We start from the raw sequence: 21,411 nt of genomic DNA on the forward strand, positions 1-21,411 counted from the left end.
AACTAAAGAACTTTGCAGTAACTGGAGGTTGTCTGCAAGTGATGTCTCTAAACTATAGAGAGATATATGTACCCTCACAGATAACTTCAAGGTCACATAACAGCCTGTCGAAGTCAAAGTGAAAATAACTCGTGCTGTATATTTCATGAGGCTCGTGAATTCTGAAAACAAAATTTAATAGAGTGCGCAATGTCATGAAATCCATTTTCGTTGCATGGCAAAAACAAGTGACCGTAGGAAACCAGCTACGTCATCAGATTTTCACAGCTCGACTCCAGTTGGAGTCCTTTCCTTAAAAGTGAATGAATGGTTAAAAAAAAAGAAAGTGTTCAAGTCCCAAACTGTCCACAGACGGGCCTTGTGTTAAAACAGCATCAGAAACAATAATACTAGAGAGCTTGAGTGTTTTTATGTGAGAGAGGTTAAATGTAGTACACATTGTTGTCCAATCCAAAATCACCCCCTACCATCCTCCCTTATCCTCTTAAACCAATTTAATAAGGCATGACAGTTTTGATAATATGCCAGACTCATTGTTGAACTGTCTCGCAGTCAATTTAAAGCCGTAAACATATCACCGAAACCTATCCAGTTCTTTTGCCAACTCTCCTGCTGAAAAACCTGCTTCACGTTACAGCTTTTATGTAAACTCTGAGATGGTTTACCCGTGTATGGGGTCAGGGAGCGATTCTGGTTTGGACTGGTTTTGGTGTGGGAACATGCAGCAACTGCACACATCTAACAATCCTTGACTGGTCCCTTAATCTTCCGTGACTTTCTCTCCTGCTATGATTGGCTCTCTTTAGTCCTTCCTGTCCTCTTAACGCATGGGGAAATACTTCGCTAGCGGCTAGCCTTGGTTTGTTGCTTTCTTTGGCGGCGACGGTTTAGGATCTTCGTCGTGACGCGGAGTTTCCGGACCCGCATGGCGCGGAGTCGGAGCTGCATGTCGCGCGGAAGTTTCCCGCCCTTGGCCAGGATCTGCTTGACGCGTTCCTCCGGAGTTCTGGTGAGGTTGAAGTCGCAGAGAGTAGGGTGTGGCTCGGAGCCCACCGAACAGTAACGTATTGAGGGCATGTAACCCTCTGCCCACACCGTCAACTTATACTCACCGGGGTTCAACAAACGCCAGTAGTCCCCATCGGCGGCTGCGCGGAGCAGAAAATAAAAACAAAAACGAAACCAGTTGAATACAAACCACCTTTCTATGAGCTCTGCGCTGCTGTGAATATTAAATATCACGGGGTGTCATATGACACCCCCTAAATAGATTTGCTCAGTTTGGGATGTAAGATGCACTCACCTGATCTTATGTGATGGTCCAGGTCCTCCACTTTAATGATAGCGTTAGCGATGCCAACTTTTGTGTCTTTATCCCTGATCACGCCCTTCAGGCCTCTGTGTACCTGAGCGAGTGAGAGAAAAACGTACATTCATATGTAAGTTGACAGTGCCTCATACACATACATATACATATACACAATATAAAGAGTTATCATACTGACCTGTTCCATGTAGAGCAGAAGAGCCTCCTTGTTGTTTTCCCATTCTGTAGGGAGCTCACTAGCGTGAGGGAACTTATCACAGGACAACTCTACCGTCACCTCAAAACAATTAGTGTGAAGGTAACTGAAGTCATTCATGCCTGTAATTGAAAGTAAGCCAGATACATTATTTACAATGAAACATAGTCAGCCTTTTGTATGAGTGTGAACAGAAGAGAGAAATATTCTTCTTTTAGTGCCTTAGGTCAGCACCACAAGGAGTCATTTTAAAAACTGTCAAAACAATAAAAATGTTAATATCACAGTCATTAGTTTCGTGTGTACTCTGGATGCGTGCGTACTCACTTCCTGGTACCGTGTGCCAGTCAGCTCCATTAATGATGTTGTTATGCTGGTGGAAGTTCTCGTAATGACAGATTCTACGTTCAGGGTTTGCCATCACCAGATTGGTGGTTGCATAGACAGTAGCCAACCAGCGGAAGAAGGCATCGTCTGCCGTGGGCGTGTTCTGGCGAGGGATCCAATCACGCGTGCAGTCATAGGGATAGGTGACCACCAGCTCACCACCATGAAGGTTGGCGCTGAGAACAAATGGAATGGCCTGCATCCAACTGATCACTGCCCGAGTCTCCGGAGCAACCTGCACATCCAACAAACACGTACACTCAACACATAATCCAACAAACACATACACACTCAACACATGATTCAATGGAACATACATTCAACACATAGTCCAACGGAAACACGCTCAAACAACGCAAACATTCACATATTAATGATAAAGGGATCAAAGTAACAGTAAATGACAGGCACACACAAAATAATGATAAAAATAAAAAAAACAATTGTACTAACACTGAAAAAATATCGAGCCGTGTTGGACAAAGTGGTTTTCTCAGCTCCAGTCTGACTAAGATAAATTGAGGGGTATTTAACAGTTCTCTAGGGGGAAAAAAAAACACCTGGCATAATTTCAGTTATTCTATCAGGCATCCAGGCACAGTTCATCTCCTCCCGTTCACAAACTCAAAACACAGCACGCCGAGCAGAGTTGCGCCTTAGATCTCATCCTCTCGTTAGGTCTATAAAAGTAATACCCTTTTCATTACAGGTTAAAAATACAGGTGAAAAAAAAAAGTATTTTGTTATTAACTCAGTGAAGTTCTTGTGTGCGTGTGGTGTGTGTGTGTGTGTGTGTGTGTGTGTGTACGTTTAAGAGGCCCTCAAGGAGGCACTCTTCACCGAAAGGAAGTACACACATTCTTTGCAGAGTTTACTGACCCTGCAGCAGTGTGTGTGTGTGAGTGAGTGTGTGTGTGTGTGTGTGTGTGTGTGTATGGGGCACAATGCAAATAGACAAAAAGTCTGCTCATCTTTGCTAGCTCTTTTATCTTGCGTAACACTGAAATGTTTTCATTTTTTGAGCAGAGGTGCACAGCCCACCACCACGAGAGCCGCGCTCTTGTAGACTTCTGTTACAGGCCTAATCTAATACACTTTATTCCACTAATCAGAAGCTGCTCTCAAACTTTGACAAGCTTGTGTATTTGTGTGGAGGAGGATAAAACAGCCTGTGTACTCTGTCACCCATCAGGAGGAAGTCTGTCTTCCGCCGGATTAAAGAATGTTTTTCGAATGGCTTCAGGCTTTCAATTGTTTTAAAAATCAAATGAGACACATTCCTTGACATAATCAAATTTGCGGGGGTTTTTTTTGTTCTGCTTTTTTTCCCCCTAAACTGCCATGGCTGCGTGCCATCCTTTCAGACAAAACCCCAGAATTTCCATCTCCCTACTGATTTCCATACACACTTAGGAATTGACTTTTTTATTTTTCTTAACAGAACTCTGTGAGGCAGATTAGCCGCATAAATACAAACGCTTGAAATACGGTCATGAACTTAGAAACAGTTTCTTTGAGTTGCGAGGTAAAGTTTATCTTTTGAAATATGATGAGTGTGGCATTCGTGTACGTACCATTGCCTCCTCTGAAGTGTAATACTCAGGCATAGCGATGTAATGGTTGCTCACTTTCCTGTTGGTGTCTTTGGCCAACTCCTGAGCATCCCACATGATGTTGTTTAGGTCTGGAAAGTTGTGATTCATGTCGATACCCTCGTAACTATAGCGCCCAAGGGCCCAGCCAGAGAGCTCCGAGCCCTGACACATGCATATAAACACACACACACACACACCACACACACACAGAGAGCTTAGTGAAGACCAGCTTAAAAGACAATAATACAAACTATGTAAATTAGAACAGATGTGCTTTTTTTTTGTTTGCAGCTTCCCAACAGAGTTGATTGTATCCAGTTCTGCCATTATACACTACTGTATGCAATGAGGTTAGGAATGTAACGGATACTTTTCTCCACCCACCCTCCTACCTTCTCATAGGCCGCTTCGTATCCGTCTGGGTTCATGGACGGTAATAGGTGGATCCGTGTGTCTTTCACCAGACGTATGATCCGCTGATTTCCACGCTTGTACTCTTGGCAGATGTACTCCATGAGGTTCAGCACAAGCTCTCTACCCAAAGCCTCATTGCCATGCATCCCAGCAACATAGCGAAACTCTGGTTCCCCTACACACACACAAACACACACACACACACACACATACACACATATCCTTCTTCAGCAGGTCGCTGTACTGTCACGATGCAATGTGATTTACCTACCCACTCACTGATTGAGGAAAGTGTTAATATAAAATAAACTATTTTTAAAACGTTTTGAAAGGCACTGTCTCTCCCTTGATTTTATCTGCACACAAAAGCTCTGGAATGTATTGTGGTGAAATTCCCACTAAAACAGAAATTAGATGTGGGATTTATCCCTCTTGGCAAAGCTTTAAAGTAAACTTCAGGATCTGTGTCAGAGCTCTCGGGAAGGTTTCAGTGGGGCGATCAGATTGGGCCTCCTTTACATAAACAAACCCCGATTCGGAATGGAGCCTGGATTTCAGCCAGTACTGCAGCAGTTTGTGTTGTGTGTGTGTGTGTGTGTGTGTGTGTGTAAAGAAGTAACTCTGGAGAAAGAGTCGCCTAACTGTCTAGTTGCATATACACACACACACACACACACACACACACACACATATATATATATATATATATATATATATATATATATGTATGTATGTATGTATGTATGTATATGTATGTGTATGTGTGTGTGTGTATGTATATATATATATATATATATATATATGTATGTATGTGTGTGTGTGTGTGTGTGTGTGTGTGTGTGTATATATATATGCGCAACTCAATCTCAATGCACAGCACAAAAGCAATGCAAAAACAGCTTGCCACAAGTCTCTGCAGATATGTTTCACTCTACACACAACACACACACACACACACACACACACACCCCAACGCACAAAGGAACTCACCCAGTTCATGTTTTCCAGGGTTGTCTGATATCTCCATAACATAGAGTTTGAGCCCAGTGTAACTCCTCCCAATGCTGTAGATACGAGTGATATCAGGGCATTTCTCATTCACTGCCTTCAGTAACTGCAGGGAGAGAACCAGAAAGCGCGGGAAAGGCTCGTGATTTGCGGTTTGCGAAAAGATATTCAGTATTAAAACATCCAGACTTCTAAAACTCCATGGAACTAAATCATCAAGATATCAGCAGGCTGACTGGCAACCGTGCACTATTTATTAAGTATATACTAAGCACTTATTAAAATGTAATAACCCCAACCTTTCTCATTTCATTGTAATTATGGTGTCTGAAATCCAACTTGTCTTTAGATCCCGTCTCAGGCTCCCAAGGATATAAGTGATTAGGATCTGAAAACACACAAACGCACACACACACACACACAAACACACACATCATCCACATACCAACAAATACAAAATATTGTAATAACATCTTAGAACTGTAACTTACTGATGCAATAGTTTTTTCTTCTTATCTTTATTTTTGTAAAGTTGTAGTAAAGCCATAACACTGTAACATTTGTAGAAAAGTTTAAAATACCAAAATACTAATCCTACAAGTTTATATATTTCTGTCATCCCATTGTGTGACGCTGTAATGTCATGTTAGTGTGTAGTATAGTATATACAGTACAGGTATTATTCATCTATAGACTCTGACTGTGGTTTGTTTGTGTGTTGTATTGACCTGGAAGTGGGCAGCCAAGAACTTCAGCTCTGAGGCAGATGGTACCATTGGAGAACCAGGTCTGGGGGTTGATACGGATATAACGACCCACTACAGGTTCAGGAAACTGGGCCAGCACAGGTGTCTCGGGGTCCTGATTCCCCACAAAAATCTACACATCATAAGAGAGAGTGTGACCAGAGGGAACATATAGAAATGGCTGCACAAAATACAATAATAATAAACAGAGGACTCATGAATCCAATCCCAAATAAGTAAACAACAGTTAAGCAGTAAAAGAGATTTTTAATTCAAGGATATCATTGTTTGTATTTACACATGAGTGTAAAGTAAAACAAATCACTCATGGGTGGTGGGTGGTCAATGGCTTCCAGATGCTACCAAGAAAAATACTTTTCAGTCACTTGAAACACCATTAAGAGAAATGCTGTGTTGAGAAGAATCCATGACTCACCGCCTCTTGCGATCCATTCATGCAGGGCTTCCAACGTTCTGTGTCATTACTGATCTGCACTTTGTAGGTGAGGACCCAATGCAAGCTAAACACACACAGACAGAGAGACAATGCAAAGAAATGTTACAAACCAGAGATATCGATGAACAATATATTTTGAATGAATTATGTGAGAACGATATTGCTCAGCTGTCGTCGTGTCACTTGTTTGACTCACAGACCTCCAGATGGAGCTTCTGCCCTGAAGGATGACTGCAGTAAAGAGTGTCGGTCTGAGAACATCCAGCTGCAACCACTGCTCTTTATCCTCTAGCCCCGCGCACCACGCACCACCGTATTCGTCATCGTCATCTAAACCAGACTACACGCAGACATAACCCCCCCACATGCTTATGAATCATTAAAATCATCTCCATCTTTCAAACAAGATTACAAACACTTACACACACACACATATACACACAGTGGGCATACCTGTATGTTCAGTCGGCCTCTGTGTGGGCCAAAAGCAGCCTGCAGGGAGGTGGAGGCCTGGAGTTGAGAATCAGACACCCTGAGAGACTCCAAACCCACCGGAGGACAGTCTTAGTGAGAGAGAAAGAAGTGTCATTATTACATAAACAAGCATTCAGAAAGCACAACACAAAGAGAAAAGAAAGAGAAATCACAAATAAAGTGTGTGTGTGTGCACGTGTGTGTGTGTGTGTATGTGTGTGTGTAATTGTGCCTGGGTGGGTGGGGGATGGGGTTGACTAAATCCAATTTCCATATATGCTGTGTTTCTGGCGATTCCATGAGATTTATGGTTTTGTTTTGTATGGTATTGATTTCACTCTGAGACAAGCTGTGTCATGACACTGACTACAGATCTGCTAACAGTCCAGAATGAACAGCAAGTATCATTGTGTGCCCTCCTCCATTCCCCTAATCACAAATGTGGAGATGCGCACACACACGCACGCGCGCGCACGCGCACACGCACACGCACACAAACACACATTCTTTTCTAATCCATGTGTGTCACTATAGTTAAAATCTGGATCTGACGAGTCAGTGTTGTTTAACTCCCAGCACAGAAAAACTATGATTCCACAGAAGTAAGCATTTTGCAGTTTCAAAGAAGCATCCTGCCTGATCACAGACAGATGTGGTGAAGTTACAATTCAGCTGAAGTAGCTGGGTTACAAAGAAATATTATCAATAGATCAAATTACAAGTCCTGTAGAGTTTGGGGAATGCAGTCTCATTAGCACTCCCGTATCAATTTATAAAATCCTATAGCTCCTCTAAAACAGTTATCTTGGTCTGCGCAGCACTATTGATAAATTGTCCGGAATATTGTCTGAGAATGCTTTGTAGCCATTGGACATTTGTAGCCTTATGGGTTTCTTTGGATAATACAAATACCCTATTACTATGAAGTATTCTTACTAGAAAATTAACTCATAATACGTTAGGTCGAACGAAACATGGACCCCTGTGTTTTGTTCCATATAGACAACACCTTTCAGAATCGAAACTTAAGCATTTTTGACCCCCAATACGATTCCTTCCACCTTTTTTCCAAGAAGATGTATCTTTAAAAACGTATACATCAAAGTTACAACGTCATTATAGTTATTCCATTCCTGCAATAAAACACCCTAAATATTTTCTGTAATATCCAAAAATTAGACGCATAAAAAACCGTCACTCACCCAATTTGGGAGCTGCATTCCCCGCTTTTTCGCTTTTGTCTTCATTCACTCTGTCTTTACTGTTCACATCTTGTGCATCAATTTCTGTGGCATTCCCCTTTGCCTTTGCGGTCAGCGTTTCGTTGTTTCCATTAGGCGCCGCGGAAGGTTTTAGGTTGAAAGAAGTTTGGCTGTCATTCAGAGTAGATATTAAAAATCGTTCTGTGAGATTAGAGTCTGTAACTGTCAAACTACTGTTAACTGTATTTGTCTCATTTTTCAACGGTGTAAAGCCATCCGCTGTTTCGAATAATACCGCGACCCAAATTAAAACGCTGAGTCGGGACATTTTCTCTGTATAGCGTCTCTAGGCTACAGGTCAGATAACTTTTTTTTTTAAACAAGACGCTCTCCAGACCTTCAAGGAACACCCCTGTAATATGAGAGAAGCACATTATTGACCGTACAACACTGAAGAAGTGCAACGTCAGAAAGCAAGAAAATACAGATAGAATGAAATGAAAAGAAAAGACTTTTATGGTACTATGAACGCAGCATTCAATAAATTTTACGCTCCGCAAAACGAACGAATTTGACTGCCATTTTTGCTGAGATCACTGTGAATTACATTCAATCAGTCCTCCTTTGGTAGCTTGTAAACTTATCGTAGTGGTACTGTGGCATTATTGCTTATTTGTTTGTTACACATCTGTACTGAACTTTTCTTTCTGCGTTTGTCTCTTTTCTCCATTTCGTTTTTCATTCGGAAATAGGGCATACCATAGTTCTTCATCATTTTCTACCTTAAGAGCATTTAATTAACTTTATTATCTTGCCTCCCATAAAGGTTGAAACAAAGTTCATAATATGGTACGTTTCGTTCGTTTTAAAGATGAGCTTTCAATTGATAGTTTGAATGGTTTAACAGCCCAACGACACCTCTTACGAAAATTATTTTGACGGGTATTAATTGAAGTCTTCGGTACTTTTATTTTGAAATATGTCTTTTATATATATTAAGCGCGTCAGGTCAGCCCTCAAAATCCTATTGGCCCATTTGCAATATTTTTTTCACAACTGAAGTGACGTGTATTCAGGAAAAAGCCACGATGAAGGATTTTAACGAAGTTGTTTTTTCTACCTCTTCAGAAGAATTTCTGCACAAACTTGATTGTGCTTAACATTTGTCGCGTTATCGATGGGACATGCTCTTTTCCCTTAGCGTCTTAACTGAAGGATGTTTTATTTGCACATATCGTGGACTAGAAAACTTTAAAACCGCCGTTACTGTGATCATAGACTACCTGTCTTTGACATGCCCGTGATGTCACAACATGGCTTGTCACAGTTATCAGTGGAGATATGGAACATTGTCGACTAATTACAATCCTGCAAAATCTCGTTACTTTTTGAAATGATGTACTCGTAGAAAGAAAAAACAAACCAAGGCGTATTTATATGTATATTTCTTGAAGAACTCGTAGGTTCACGCGCCCAGATGAACACAGTGATCAGAGATCATCGGTAGGCGGTTACTGAAGTCAGTGGTACGACGGTGATTTGGGAAATTGGTCTTCTCATCCCGGTCTTTTATATAATTGGGGTCGTGATACATGCTATTTGTCTTGTTTTTCTTGATTTCTTCTTTGTGGAAAGCAGACATTGGTGTGAAAGTCGGAAATACGCCGGGAGGAACAGGTCGCGACGTACCTGCGTTGAGTCAACTCCCCCTTATCAGCATAGATGTGTTCGAGTGTTTCGTGTGATGAAATTATGATGTGACGAAGAGAACTTTCGCTTTGTTTGTTTGTAGCGTTGGTTTAAAGATGTTACGATTAGAGGACGTAGCAAACATAGCCCTAAGGGTTCCAAGTATCTTCGCATTGGATATTTTGTACAAATGCGACATTGAGAGCTTCACAGATCATCTCAGGGCGAGGAGTGAAGACATGCTCTTCAAATACAAATATGTTATTTGGAACATGTATTACCTAGGTATGCGTTAATCTATTACTTACTCATCACTCATTCTATTGATAGAAAGGGATCACACGTCAATGGCGATCCCAGAAACCAGTTATATAGAACAGTAGCTAAATGCATGTTTGTCCAATTTAACTTTTGGTTTAGCATTGTATACTGTATTTAATGATTTCCATTAAGAACCTTTTTAATCAATTGAAATCTTATTGTATCGTAATTTCTCAGTCTAATTCTGCTCCCAGAGTACTGACGGTTTCATGTTGTCATGGTTACTTTTGCCTTGTGTGTGTGTGTGTGTGTGTGTATATGTGTGTGTTCCACAGGTCACGTGGTTAGCATAGTGGTCTTGATGTTGCCTCTTGGACACATTGTCCAGCTCTATTTACATGTGCTCACTGCTCTCCTGTTGTACATGGGGCATCAGATCTCAAGGTGAGAAGATTATAGTACCCACAATGCACTGCACTGTGTGCTTAAAGTTAAATCAGTCCCTGGGTCAGCTTTAGGGAGAAGTGTCGCCCTACATAAAATTTGGAGGAAAGCAGTGGGAATGGAAATTGACCATATGTTCAGTGGGCCCTGGTGGATGTCTTTTCCTTGAGATGTATTCTTGCTCAACACTGTATTAAGCAAAATGAGGAAGAAACGCATAAAAATAGGAATTATTAGGTATGAAGAGTTACTTTAACTTGCATTTAACTTGCAAATTTCTTCTTTGTAATCTTTTTCTGGGCAACTGTGTAAACACAAAAGCAAAGGACATCTAATAACTGATCCGAAATAAGATCTGAATGTTTGTTTTGTTGGCAGGGATTATGTACATGGAGAGATTCACCATGGATATGAGGGCCCACTTTATCTGGATTCTGGGGCTCTGAACCGGTTTGTGACTGCTCTCACGAGTAAGTAAACACGCATCCCCACACTTGAACCTGTGCCACGCATATGGTGGGTGTGTTCAAGATTGCTTGGCCTCAACAATAGACCTTTGCTTAAAGCTGTTTGACTTGGAACGTAGCATTTATGTGAACTTTGATTCAGACAGATGTGCAAATCTGATAGTCCTGCACTTTCCCCAAACACTGTGTGCACAGATGTGTAAGTTGTTTGTCAGAAAATGTTGATGCTCTGTGTGTTTCTGACATAAACTGATCTGTGTGTGTGTGTGTGTGTGTGTTTGTGTGTGTGTTCGCAGGTCAAATCATTGTGACCACACTATGTGCGTTTCTCATGCGAACCCGGTGTGTTTGGCTGTTTTCGGCTCACCTGCTACCCATGTTGGGACGTTTGTGTTCTGCCTCTCACATTACCCTTCTCTCTCTGACCTCTATCTCCATGTTGATAATGGGGGCAGAAGTGGTTGTCTTCCTCCTCACAAACCTTTTTGTTCCATACAGACTGGCTAGAGCAGCCTACAGAGAGATTCTGCAAATACAGGTTTGTATGCACACTCTTGTATAATATGCACAAACTAAAACTAAAACATTAGCAACTTACCTTACGGACAGTACATCATGTACTGTTGGTCAGGTGATAAGTTTCTTTTTTTGCCCATGTCTTTCAAGGTGATGGAGTTATACAGGCTGCTGGCAGTTGGGGTGTCTCTGTGGCATAGCTTTGCGGTACCACTCTTGTTCAGTTCTTTCTGGGTTGTCCTGTTTGGAGTTCAGTTGATCTCCAATGCTGGCAATACAATAGCCAGCCAGCAGGGAGTGCTGCTGTACCTGCTCACTAGGTACACAAAGACCCACACACATAAACTCTGTTCAAACTAAGGTAGGGTTTGTGATGCCTTGTGAATCATGTTTGTAGTATTATTTCTCTAATATTGTGTTTGTGTGTATCTATTTACAGTGTGTCAGAGTGCTGCGCTAGTCCGTACTCTCTGCTGGGCTTGACCTTTGTGGTGTCTTACATGGCTTTGGGGCTCATGAATCTCTGCAAGTTCTTCCTGGGAGGATACACAGCTCTGCAGAATCACAATGTCATGCACAGGTAAGATTTTGTGTGTGTTTTTTGTAAATATATTTTTTTTGTCTGTTTGTTTGTTTAAAATATATATGTGAATATATTTGAAATGATAATTGATGTGTGACAAATTTATCTCAGGTGCTAAGTTTGTTTTTGCCATGAAATCACCTGAAATTGTGTATACAAAGCTGATGCTGCCCTTTGAGAATCAGGGAAGAGATCTTAATATTTGTAAAAATTGTGTGTCTGTGTGTGTTGTAGGGGTGTGACAGAGGGGGTTACACTGCTCCTTCTGGCACTCCAGACAGGGTTACTGGACATGGCAGCGATGCAACGTTGCTTCCTCCTCTTCATCATTCTCTTCATCGTACTCACCTCCACACTGCAAAGCATGAGTGAAATCACCGAGCCCATATTGCTAGGTCTTGGGGCCAGCAGAAACAAGTACCCACATTTATTTCTTCATAATTTTATTCATATGGTTTCTTCTCAAATACTTTTAGGGCTACATGTCGTCTGCAGCAAAACAATGTATGTCTTCATGTCTGCAGCAAAACAATGTATGTCTTCATTGGATAACAACAGCATTTAAAACAGCTTGTGTTACATATGTTCCAAGTTTACTCAGTGCACATTGACGCTGTATACTTAATGAATGAAATAAATGAAAGAATGAAAATGAATGATGGAAAGAAACATTACAGCAGAGATCAGGGAAAGTTTGGTATATGGGCTGCAAATCAGTGCAGTTTTATTGAGTTAATATGTTCCATTCAGATGAAAATTCTGTTTAACCAGACTCAAATTACACGCGCGCGTACCCTTTCACAAATAACGGAGGGAATCTCTCTGTTCCTAGGAGCGTGTGGAAGCACGTCAGAGGATTGAGCATGTGCGTGTTTCTGCTGCTTTTTCCGGGCTTCATGGCCTTTAAAATCTCTCAGTTCTTCCACATGGATTTCTGGCTCCTTATTCTGGTCTCAAGCTGCATGCTCACTTCACTTCAGGTATTCCTCTGTACTGTAACAGCTCATTTATTTCAAAGCTTCACGCTAGTCTGCCTCTGTTACCATCCAAAAGATGCTGAATCGGGGTTAAGATGGGGTACGGTTCATCGTGTTCGATTTAGAAGAATGACTTGTTGGATTGGCTATATTTTTGTCATGCACAGAATGTAACATGGGGGGGGGGACACATTTTATACGTTATACTGTCACTTCCCAATAATGCATTCTTTTTAGTTACCATGTACAATCTACAGTTCCACTGTACTCTGATCGTAAAGCACCTTTTTGACTTTTCCCCTCCTCTAGGTCACAGGTACTCTGCTGATATACTCTCTATTCATGGTGGAAGTGTGGCGAGGTACGGCACTGCCCGGCCTGGATGAGGTGGTGTACTATGTGAACGGAGCCTGCCGGGCATTGGAGTTCATGGTGGCGTTGTGTGTAGTGGCATATGGGGCTTGGGAGTCTCTGTGGGGAGAATGGAGCTGGATGGGGGCTTCTGTTATCATCATCCACTCGTACTGTAACGTATGGCTGCGCGCCCAAGCTGGCTGGAAGAGCTTCCTGCTTAGACAGGAAGCAGCCCGCAAGATTAACTCACTCATGCGAGCCAGCGCTCAACAGCTGCACAGCCACAATGATGTCTGTGCCATCTGCTTCCAGGTGAGTCAAAGGTCACTGGAATGATGTCAGTCATAGTATTTAACTTTGCATGTCTTGAAATGGCAGCAGTACTGGTCGCTGCTGCATCATAAAGGTTCACCCTAACAGTTTTAGGTCAGACTCTATGAGCTGCTTCTGAGAATTGTTTGTGTGTTTTGATAGTGAAATGTGTGTTTTGATATTTTGTAATTATGAAAACAAGTTACCCCAAACCTATGACCTCTGTCTCCTATGGGAGGGATGAATATATGCGACACTACATTTGTGTTTAAACAGATGATTGTTAGTATCTGGATTGCAAAAATTTGATCTCAAACCTGTCTTATCTTCACAGGAGATGACATCAGCAGTTATAACGTATTGTGGCCATTTCTTCCATGGAAGCTGTTTGAGAAAATGGCTCTATGTGCAGGAAACATGCCCAATGTGCCATGCACCAATTAAACCGACTGCACCGGCTCAGCCTGCAGCAGCAGGTGATGAAGTGGCAACTCCTGCCGCACCGGAGGCTCACCCTGACCACGGTGAAAACCAAGAGGAAGAGGAGCAGAGGTTGCCCGAAGATGGTGTTGACCCAGGCGACAGGAATTGCACCGACTCAGAGGGGACCTGTGATGAGTCTAGCATGGAGACCAATAAGGGGCGTGTACAGGGTTTGCGCTTCAGTGCCAATGGAGACTTTGTGGGTATGGCTAGTCCCACAGCCAGCTGCCCATCAGAGGGAAGCCCCTCCCCCTCTGAGGCATGGGAGAGTGTGCCTGGACCACACTGCTCTACCCAGGATAATGAGGCAGATATGGATACAGATAGTGAGGACTTTGAGAGAACAGAACAAGTGGAATGCTCCCAGAGCAACGACTCTGATTCTGACACTGACATTCACAGTGACCCACTCACAGAGACCGCAGAGCGGAACTCCGTGGGAGAGTGACTATGAACGAGAACATGGAGGAGGAGACAATCTAAACTAAACTAAGGAGACAAACTAAATCATGCAGGGCTGGCTTTCGGGATAGGCTTGTGGGCATAGCACGTGATCTATGTGAGGTGTGACAAACGGCGTGACTCCCCTCACTATGTGCTTTAACACAGTGTCCTCAGAGCACGATGTCAGTATAATGTGCCACCCCCCCCCCAAAAAAAAAACTTTAAAAAAATATGGAGATTGTATAAAGACATAATACCAAATGATAATTATCTCGAAATGTTACGTTTTCATTCGATGAAAACAAGCTGAAGTCATGTACGAGTCTCAAACCATGCAATATATGAGACAGGGTTAATTAAGAAAGGGATGATCGCTGTAGTGGCTCCCTGTAATAAAACAGGAACTTTTTCTCAGAAAATGCTCACATTTTTTTTTTTTTAGTTTTGTCACAAGAGGGCTGTAAAAAGCCAGGCCATGTCCTTGCTCTCAAACTGACCATTTTGTGGTTGTTGATGCCGCATTGTGTTTTTGTTGCTGCTGCAGATCAGATTAGCTTGATGCTAAATGTTGTTGTGTAAAGGCTTTTCTATGAAGCACAAACAACACTGTCTCATATTATTTTTCTGACGTATCCTTCCATTTGTATATGATGTCATAATGTCAGCCTCCAGTCTTCACCCTGGACTTGGTGTGTTTTCTTTCAAGTATTTTAAAGCAAACTGATAGATTATATATTGTGTGTTTGGTCTAATTTTAGAGTCCAGTAATTTCACAACAGACAGTATGGTTGTTGAAGACTTAAATTGCTTCTAGCTTATTGACAGTTCGCAGAAACGTCATCTTAACATTTTTGCCCAACAGGCTTATAAGCAAGTGGAACTGCAAGTACTTGTCTTACTCGTAATAACACAAGTTTCAAAACACATTTGAGACCTACTGTATTCTTGTGAAAGCCGGTCGTACGGGTTCATCTGCGCAAACGCAGACGATGACGCATGCGTACTGCTATTTTAAAAAAAGCCTGAGCGACTCCTTGCGCGTGCAAGCGGTGGTTCCGGTGACGGTGGACATCTTGTTAATTTTGCTGAGGCGAGGGAGAGAGAAAAAGACACGTTAAAATTACACCAATTACAACGCGAATCGTTCCGGTTTGTATGACATAACAGCAAGATAATTAGCGTACAGTCGTCAGGACGTGGTTGGTTTATCTCAAGGGCGAATTTTGGAACATTTTTATTGAAAGTGAATGTATGTTAGCTAGCTACCAAGTTAGCATTCCGCTAGCCAAATCACAGAGGAAGAATAAGAGTTAGCATTAGCTAGCTAGCTTGACGTTTAGCTGGCTACTTGGCCTAGGTAGAAGTTGGAGGGTAAGCCACTCCACGAAGTGGTAAGATGGCGCTTAAACGAATCCAGAAGGTAAGTGGCTAAAACAAGCTCATTCGATAACAGAACAGACAAAATTTCAGTCAACAAACTCGGGTAGTTAAACCGAGGTAGCTAGTGATTGGTCCCCCAAACAACTGTTATCATATAGGCCTAATAACACGAATCAAATAAACAATTGGTTCAGCTACCTAGATGGTTTAACCAAATTGAGTTGGCAGCGTAGCTAAAATAACTGACGTTAGCTGGTATGCCGATAGCACAAAACACGGGCTTGGTTGTAATATGAGAAACGTAGCGACTCGCGGCTGCCAAATCCCCATTATACGTTGCGTAAGTACTGTTCGTAGTCCCTGAGTCTGGATTTTGTAACTTGCCAGGGATTTGACCGACTGCGCTATCTCGATGTGGCGTTGTAAAGAAGATCTATTAGCAAGAAAATGTCTCTGTTTAGTTTTTTTTGGATATGAAAATCCTCTTTAGTTTTCCAAGAACAGCGACTCTCTGTTACATGGGCTGCCGTCGGATTTCCTCTCGGAGTGTGTTATGTCTTACATGTACGAACATATATGTTGTATATTGTTGTTACAAAGAGAATAAAAATAATGCCAAGGCAATGTTTGCATGTTGGCTTCACATTAACAGAGCGTCCAGAAATAACGAATATTGTGGTTCGGGAATAAATCATTCGGTATTGACTTTCAATTAGGGTGATTTGTTAGATCACTTTGAGTCCAGATGGGAACTAACTCTGGTTTCAAGCCGATTTAATCCTCCCTGGAGCTTTAAGCAAATCTATGGGGCTTGGTTGGGCGAACTTCCGCATGCCTCCGAGTACATTTTTGAAACCTGATAGGTGAGCACTAGCGCTGGTACCAACACCCTGCTACAAGGTGTACCTTCTTTGGGAACGGTCTTCTTCTCTTTTGCTGCTTTGAGCAGTCGACTAGACTTTTCTGTCACTGACGGTGTTAAAAGTGACTCGCGAGAGACCTGGTGAACTATTGAGTGGTGTTTGGTTATACATCTAAATGTAAAATATAGGACAGTAAAGAATTTATAATGCAGATTCCTTGTCATGATGTGTCCTTGAGATGATGTTCATCCAGTCAAGTTTAAGATAAAAATTAAACATTGTGTTGCAGTTGCTTAAAGTGGAAATTGGAAGGCACTTCTCGCATGCCTCAGGGCTCATGACCCTTAAGTGCTATAAATACTAGGAGTAGCAGCACAAGCTCCCATCGGGTCTCAACTTGCTTTTCTCTTAAGCCATCGTGGTGATAATGATTCAGAGATGGGTCATGTTGCCTTTGATTAAAAACCTGATGTGTCACCCCAGTAATCGCTCTCGGCCAACCTCGAACTGCACGTCATTCCAACCGGTGATTGTTTTTTTACCGTACCAAGTCTTGATTTGTTCTTGAAGGTGAGAACAGTCAAATCACGTAAAAGTGTATTTCCTAAAAGGTGGGACATACCAGTTTTCTCACTTTGCACTATAACTTGATTCTTTTGCCCTGCGTACCTGCTGCTTGTCAGGGTCTTGACAGAGTTTTGACAGTTTGCTCCCTCTCTGTGTCTTTAGGAACTGACTGATTTGGGGCGTGATCCTCCTGCCCAGTGCTCGGCAGGTCCTGTTGGAGATGACTGTGAGTTCCACACCTCAGGTCTTATCTTTCATTGGGCAGATAGCAGTCCATTCATATAATATGTAACCCCATGACTTGCTCTCTTCCTTCCTTTAGTGTTCCACTGGCAGGCTACAATTATGGGGCCTGTGAGTATGACTCTAACATATGGTTTTAGGTTGAAGTCCATGTGGGCTTTGCATGGCTATATGAGTAGTTCTACATATTGAGATGAGTAAGCTTTTACTAGGCTCTTCTGAATTAAGTTAATTTATAGCAAATGTTTAGCTTGTGCATTTTTACCTAAAGTGTTTTTTTAACCTAGATTCAACTGGACATTAACTGTCTCTTTTTTTTTCTTTTTTTTTTTTTTGATGCAGAATGAAAGTCCGTATCAGGGTGGAGTTTTTTTCCTGACTATACACTTCCCAACAGATTACCCCTTCAAACCTCCAAAGGTATACAGGAAAGACAACTGCCATCAAGACTTAAAAAAAAAAAAAAAAAATTCCATCTGGTGTCAAATAGCATATGTGTTTGAGAGCAACGTGCTTTTCTGTTGTAGGTTGCATTCACCACAAGAATCTACCATCCAAACATCAACAGCAATGGCAGTATCTGTCTGGATATCCTCAGGTCCCAGTGGTCTCCTGCTCTGACCATCTCAAAAGGTACACGCCCTCAACTCTCTGACCAAGACTATTCAAAGCTTTAAACAAAAAAATCCTCTAAAATTCAACTCTGACATTCTCATCCCCGGTGAAATATAATGATCACTTTCATAATGCTGGAGTTTGGGGCAGATGTAGAATAGTCACAAGATGCTGATGTATAATCCAGGAAAAAGCAACATACTTTTTGTGCCATATTTTTTTTTTTTTTTGTAAATAGCAATTTGTGCTAGAAGTACCGAAGTTCAGGAGTCATCTGGACTGAAGATAAAATTGAGAAACAAGCTGTTCTCTCTGTACTGCTGCTTACAAAAGCACCTGACTAATTATTGGTTTTGAGAAAAGAGATTCAGCTGTTTTATTTGTGAAGAATAGCAGTGCCTGTCTTGTAGTGCAAAGGAGCCCGTATGGCAAACTTTAAAATATTAGCAAAGTGGGGAACTTGGATGGCACCGGCGACATCATCAGTCTCCATCATGTCGTCAAGTGAAATGCTTGGAATTACAGACTCATTTTCTCAATCATATATTATAAATAAAGAACCATTTTTGCTGCATGCACTTAGTCTAGAAAGAGAAATGTGTTTCTTTGCAACAAGATTAAGGCAGCCAGCTGCCTCATCAGGCGCTTTGCATGAAGACAGGTAACATATCAAGTGAATCATTTACATAATAAAAGCGTCTATTTTGAATTTATAAAAAATACGCATCCTACTTTGAGACACCATGTCATTAAAACTGTGTATTGACCTTTAGCTGGAGTAAGTATTGGACACATTCAGCTTTCTCGATTACAAATGTATGGCACAACCCCAGAGTTAAAGATGTTTGCGGAAAAATTAGCATCAGCAGTGTTTTAGTTTTGTCAGTATTGTGCATTGTGGTCTATTTAAGATCACAATGCTGTCCAGATTACTTTATTACTGAATGTTTGCCCTTTTCACCGGCAGTACTTGTGAAATGACATTGATAGCCTTTGCTTATGTTTCACAAGACAACATTCTTTTTGTTTACACATACTGTGTCTTGGCTGTAGGTGCTAATATGTACTAGTCTAACTGTGTTTCTCTTTCCTGAAGTTCTGCTGTCCATCTGCTCACTCTTATGTGACCCCAATCCAGACGACCCTCTAGTGCCAGAGATCGCCCGAATCTACAAAACTGACACAGAGAAGTAAGTATACACTCACCTGGTCCTACTGTATATCAGAAATACACATTTTACACACACACACACACACACACACACACAGACACTGGATTCCTAAACATGGCACACGCACACAACCCCACACGACTCCTCTTACCAGAGGGATGCAGTGTTTCTGATGTTTTTGTTTATGATCACACTGTGCTTTGTCAGGTATAATAGACTAGCGCAGGAATGGACAGAGAAATACGCCATGCTTTAGGGGAGGGGTAAGAATCTGTGCATTGTGGAGTGAGCGAAAAAGAGTGTGCTGCCGCGCTCCTGCTCACTAACTGGAGGCCAGTGCACCGAGTGATGTAATAATCTGCTATGAGGAGGTCAAAACGTTCCGCCCATGTCTGCTCTGACCCCCCCCCCCCCCCCCCCCACCCCAACCCCGTTACGTCACCCATACGTCCGCTGTAGATTTGATGTGCTAACACAAAGGGTCCCAGAGGTTAGGCCTCTCAGACTCACTGGTTGAAGTGTTTATGGGCTGCTTTGGGCAGAGGGAGTAGTTGTCAAGTCGGTCGCGCAGTTAATAAGGCATCATTTGGACTGGACAATTCCACTGTGAGCATTTAAAAGTGTCCGGGTATGCGTCAATAATGTCTTTAGCGGTTTTCTCTTTTGAAGTGCCGTATTGCACATTTTATACAACTGTTAATTCAGTTTTTTAGGTAAGTATTTAGTACATGACCTCAGTGTAGTGCAAAAGGGTGATGTCTGCATTTTTCATTTTTACCCTAAATCCTACTTAAATAGGTCATAAAGAATTTAAGGATAATGCTTGTCATAAGAAAGTGATGTTAGCCCTGGTCTTAAAATTTCTCCATGATGATTTTGATGACGATGGTGTGAATTGGCTTTGGACTGCGTGTGACTGGTTTGCTCTGCGTTTGTACGAAATCGTGGCTTGATCGTTGGGACTCGTTCTTTTTTTTTTTTTTTTTTTTTTTGCTTGGCTGTTTTGTTGCCTACTGACAGAAGACTGTCAAAGCACTGCTGTCTGAGAGGCTGTGATGGACCTGAAAAGTATCTCCGCAGCATGAGCTGAGTGACTCCTGAAATGTGTCTCGAGATCGGTGAGGATGAAGGCAGTCTACTGTCGGGTCAGAACCGGCACAGTAGACGTATGGCCCTCTGTATGAATTTGTAACCTTGTCTCCTTCTAATCGTCTCTCTCTCTTGCTGTTTCTTTGCAGATACAACAGAATAGCGCGGGAATGGACTCACAAGTATGCCATGTGATGTTGGCAAGACACACTCACAAACAGGCGTTTGTGCTCTCATGTTTTTGGACACTGTCGTCAGGCCATTTTTACCCCCCCCCCTCCCCCCCTCCCACCCTACGACTCCGCTCTACAGGAACATTTGTCATTATTTAGCTTCAGGACTCACAACTGTTCTCAGGCCTGACGTGGACTCCACCAACCCAGTCGGACCCTTCACTCTCTTCCCCATCTCATTTCCTAGTCAGCTCCTCTGACACCCCCCCTCCCCCCTCCCCCCTCCTCATTATTCATCTCACCTCTGTATGATCACAGGCCCATTTGCACTGGTAACTTAGCAACAGTGAGAATGCGTGTCTCCAGGCTGTTGTGCTGCTGGAGGTCAAGCTGCCGCAGCATTTAATGCATGTTCTTTCACAAAAGAAGGGGTCAGAGGTCATGGGTCAGTTTGAGGGTGAGACGGACTCCGGTTCTGTTTGGGTTTTTTTTTTTTTGGTTTTTTGTTTTTTCTGACATTTTGAGCGCTTATTACATATTTCGGCCCCACCCCCCCCCCCAAAAAAATTCTCTTCTTTCGCACTGAGTACAACACATATGGCCGGAACGTCTATAAAAGGCCCCCTCCCCCCCGCTACTTTTTATTTTATTTTCCCTCAATAAAGTTGTGTAAATCCTCCTTTTTGGGTCTCTTTCAGTTTTATATGTATTTGCATGTAACTGCAGCCTCAGGCTGGTTGAGGCACCGTCTCCAGGAACACAGTGACAGTAAAAACCGGTGCAGGCAGATGAATATGAACAGTTCAATGAGTTCTCTTCATCGTGTGCACATATGAGAAGTGTACCAGTTATACCTGCCAAGAGGTATCTTAGTGAGTGGGTGAGGCGTGTGTGCATGTTTAGAACATTTAAAAATACTGGATGTTGTGTCAGGAGCAGATTATTTGGGCTGTTATGGAAGTTGCCCAAGTAA

At 42.2% G+C, this 21,411-nt stretch overlaps 3 protein-coding genes across 4 annotated transcripts; 2 read left to right on the plus strand and 1 right to left on the minus strand.

Annotated features, from left to right (window-relative positions):
- Positions 1 to 663: 663 nt before the first annotated feature.
- On the minus strand, positions 664 to 9,400 carry cpxm1a (carboxypeptidase X (M14 family), member 1a). The gene is made up of 14 exons (XM_030772373.1): positions 9,276 to 9,400; positions 7,807 to 7,976; positions 6,584 to 6,693; positions 6,331 to 6,470; positions 6,110 to 6,194; positions 5,656 to 5,806; positions 5,227 to 5,315; positions 4,910 to 5,033; positions 3,898 to 4,094; positions 3,485 to 3,667; positions 1,851 to 2,145; positions 1,506 to 1,645; positions 1,304 to 1,406; positions 664 to 1,148 (listed from the first exon to the last, which is right to left on the minus strand). The coding sequence occupies exons 1-14, from the start codon at positions 9,398 to 9,400 to the stop codon at positions 844 to 846; spliced, it is 2,217 nt and encodes a 738-aa protein (XP_030628233.1). The 3' UTR covers positions 664 to 843.
- On the plus strand, positions 9,275 to 14,939 carry LOC115809431 (RING finger protein 145). The gene is made up of 10 exons (XM_030771089.1): positions 9,275 to 9,780; positions 10,092 to 10,200; positions 10,579 to 10,670; positions 10,964 to 11,205; positions 11,334 to 11,503; positions 11,623 to 11,763; positions 12,001 to 12,183; positions 12,599 to 12,746; positions 13,053 to 13,409; positions 13,744 to 14,939. The coding sequence occupies exons 1-10, from the start codon at positions 9,612 to 9,614 to the stop codon at positions 14,338 to 14,340; spliced, it is 2,208 nt and encodes a 735-aa protein (XP_030626949.1). The 5' UTR covers positions 9,275 to 9,611; the 3' UTR covers positions 14,341 to 14,939.
- A 461-nt stretch (positions 14,940 to 15,400) lies between these two features.
- Positions 15,401 to 21,117, plus strand: ube2d3 (ubiquitin-conjugating enzyme E2D 3). Of its 2 annotated transcripts, none has more exons than XM_030770484.1 (7): positions 15,401 to 15,756; positions 17,309 to 17,372; positions 17,469 to 17,500; positions 17,732 to 17,809; positions 17,917 to 18,022; positions 19,101 to 19,194; positions 20,415 to 21,117. In XM_030770484.1, the coding sequence occupies exons 1-7, from the start codon at positions 15,733 to 15,735 to the stop codon at positions 20,458 to 20,460; spliced, it is 444 nt and encodes a 147-aa protein (XP_030626344.1). In that variant the 5' UTR covers positions 15,401 to 15,732; the 3' UTR covers positions 20,461 to 21,117. The 2 variants fall into 2 exon arrangements, with proteins under 2 accessions (XP_030626344.1, XP_030626345.1); XM_030770485.1 differs by lacking the exon at positions 20,415 to 21,117 and adding an exon at positions 19,384 to 19,519.
- Positions 21,118 to 21,411: the final 294 nt, after the last annotated feature.

Source organism: Chanos chanos, chromosome 4 (assembly GCF_902362185.1).
Source record: "Chanos chanos chromosome 4, fChaCha1.1, whole genome shotgun sequence".
In the NCBI taxonomy this organism is placed as follows: Eukaryota; Metazoa; Chordata; class Actinopteri; order Gonorynchiformes; family Chanidae; genus Chanos; species Chanos chanos.

Excerpts from the sequence above, each read along its gene's own strand:
- cpxm1a (XM_030772373.1), bottom strand. The coding sequence starts at position 9,400 with ATGTATCACGACCCCAATTATATAAAAGACCGGGATGAGAAGACCAAT. Across the intron at positions 7,977-9,275 it reads CACTGTGTTCATCTGGGCGC|CCAAACTTCTTTCAACCTAA; the intron begins GTGAACCTACGA and ends TCTGAATGACAG. Across the intron at positions 1,407-1,505 it reads TTCTGCTCTACATGGAACAG|GTACACAGAGGCCTGAAGGG; the intron begins GTCAGTATGATA and ends TCACTCGCTCAG.
- LOC115809431 (XM_030771089.1), top strand. The coding sequence starts at position 9,612 with ATGTTACGATTAGAGGACGTAGCAAACATAGCCCTAAGGGTTCCAAGT. Across the intron at positions 10,201-10,578 it reads ATGGGGCATCAGATCTCAAG|GGATTATGTACATGGAGAGA; the intron begins GTGAGAAGATTA and ends TTTTGTTGGCAG. Across the intron at positions 11,764-12,000 it reads AATCACAATGTCATGCACAG|GGGTGTGACAGAGGGGGTTA; the intron begins GTAAGATTTTGT and ends TGTGTGTTGTAG.
- ube2d3 (XM_030770485.1), top strand. The coding sequence starts at position 15,733 with ATGGCGCTTAAACGAATCCAGAAG. Across the intron at positions 17,373-17,468 it reads AGGTCCTGTTGGAGATGACT|TGTTCCACTGGCAGGCTACA; the intron begins GTGAGTTCCACA and ends TCCTTCCTTTAG. Across the intron at positions 17,501-17,731 it reads AGGCTACAATTATGGGGCCT|AATGAAAGTCCGTATCAGGG; the intron begins GTGAGTATGACT and ends TTTTTGATGCAG.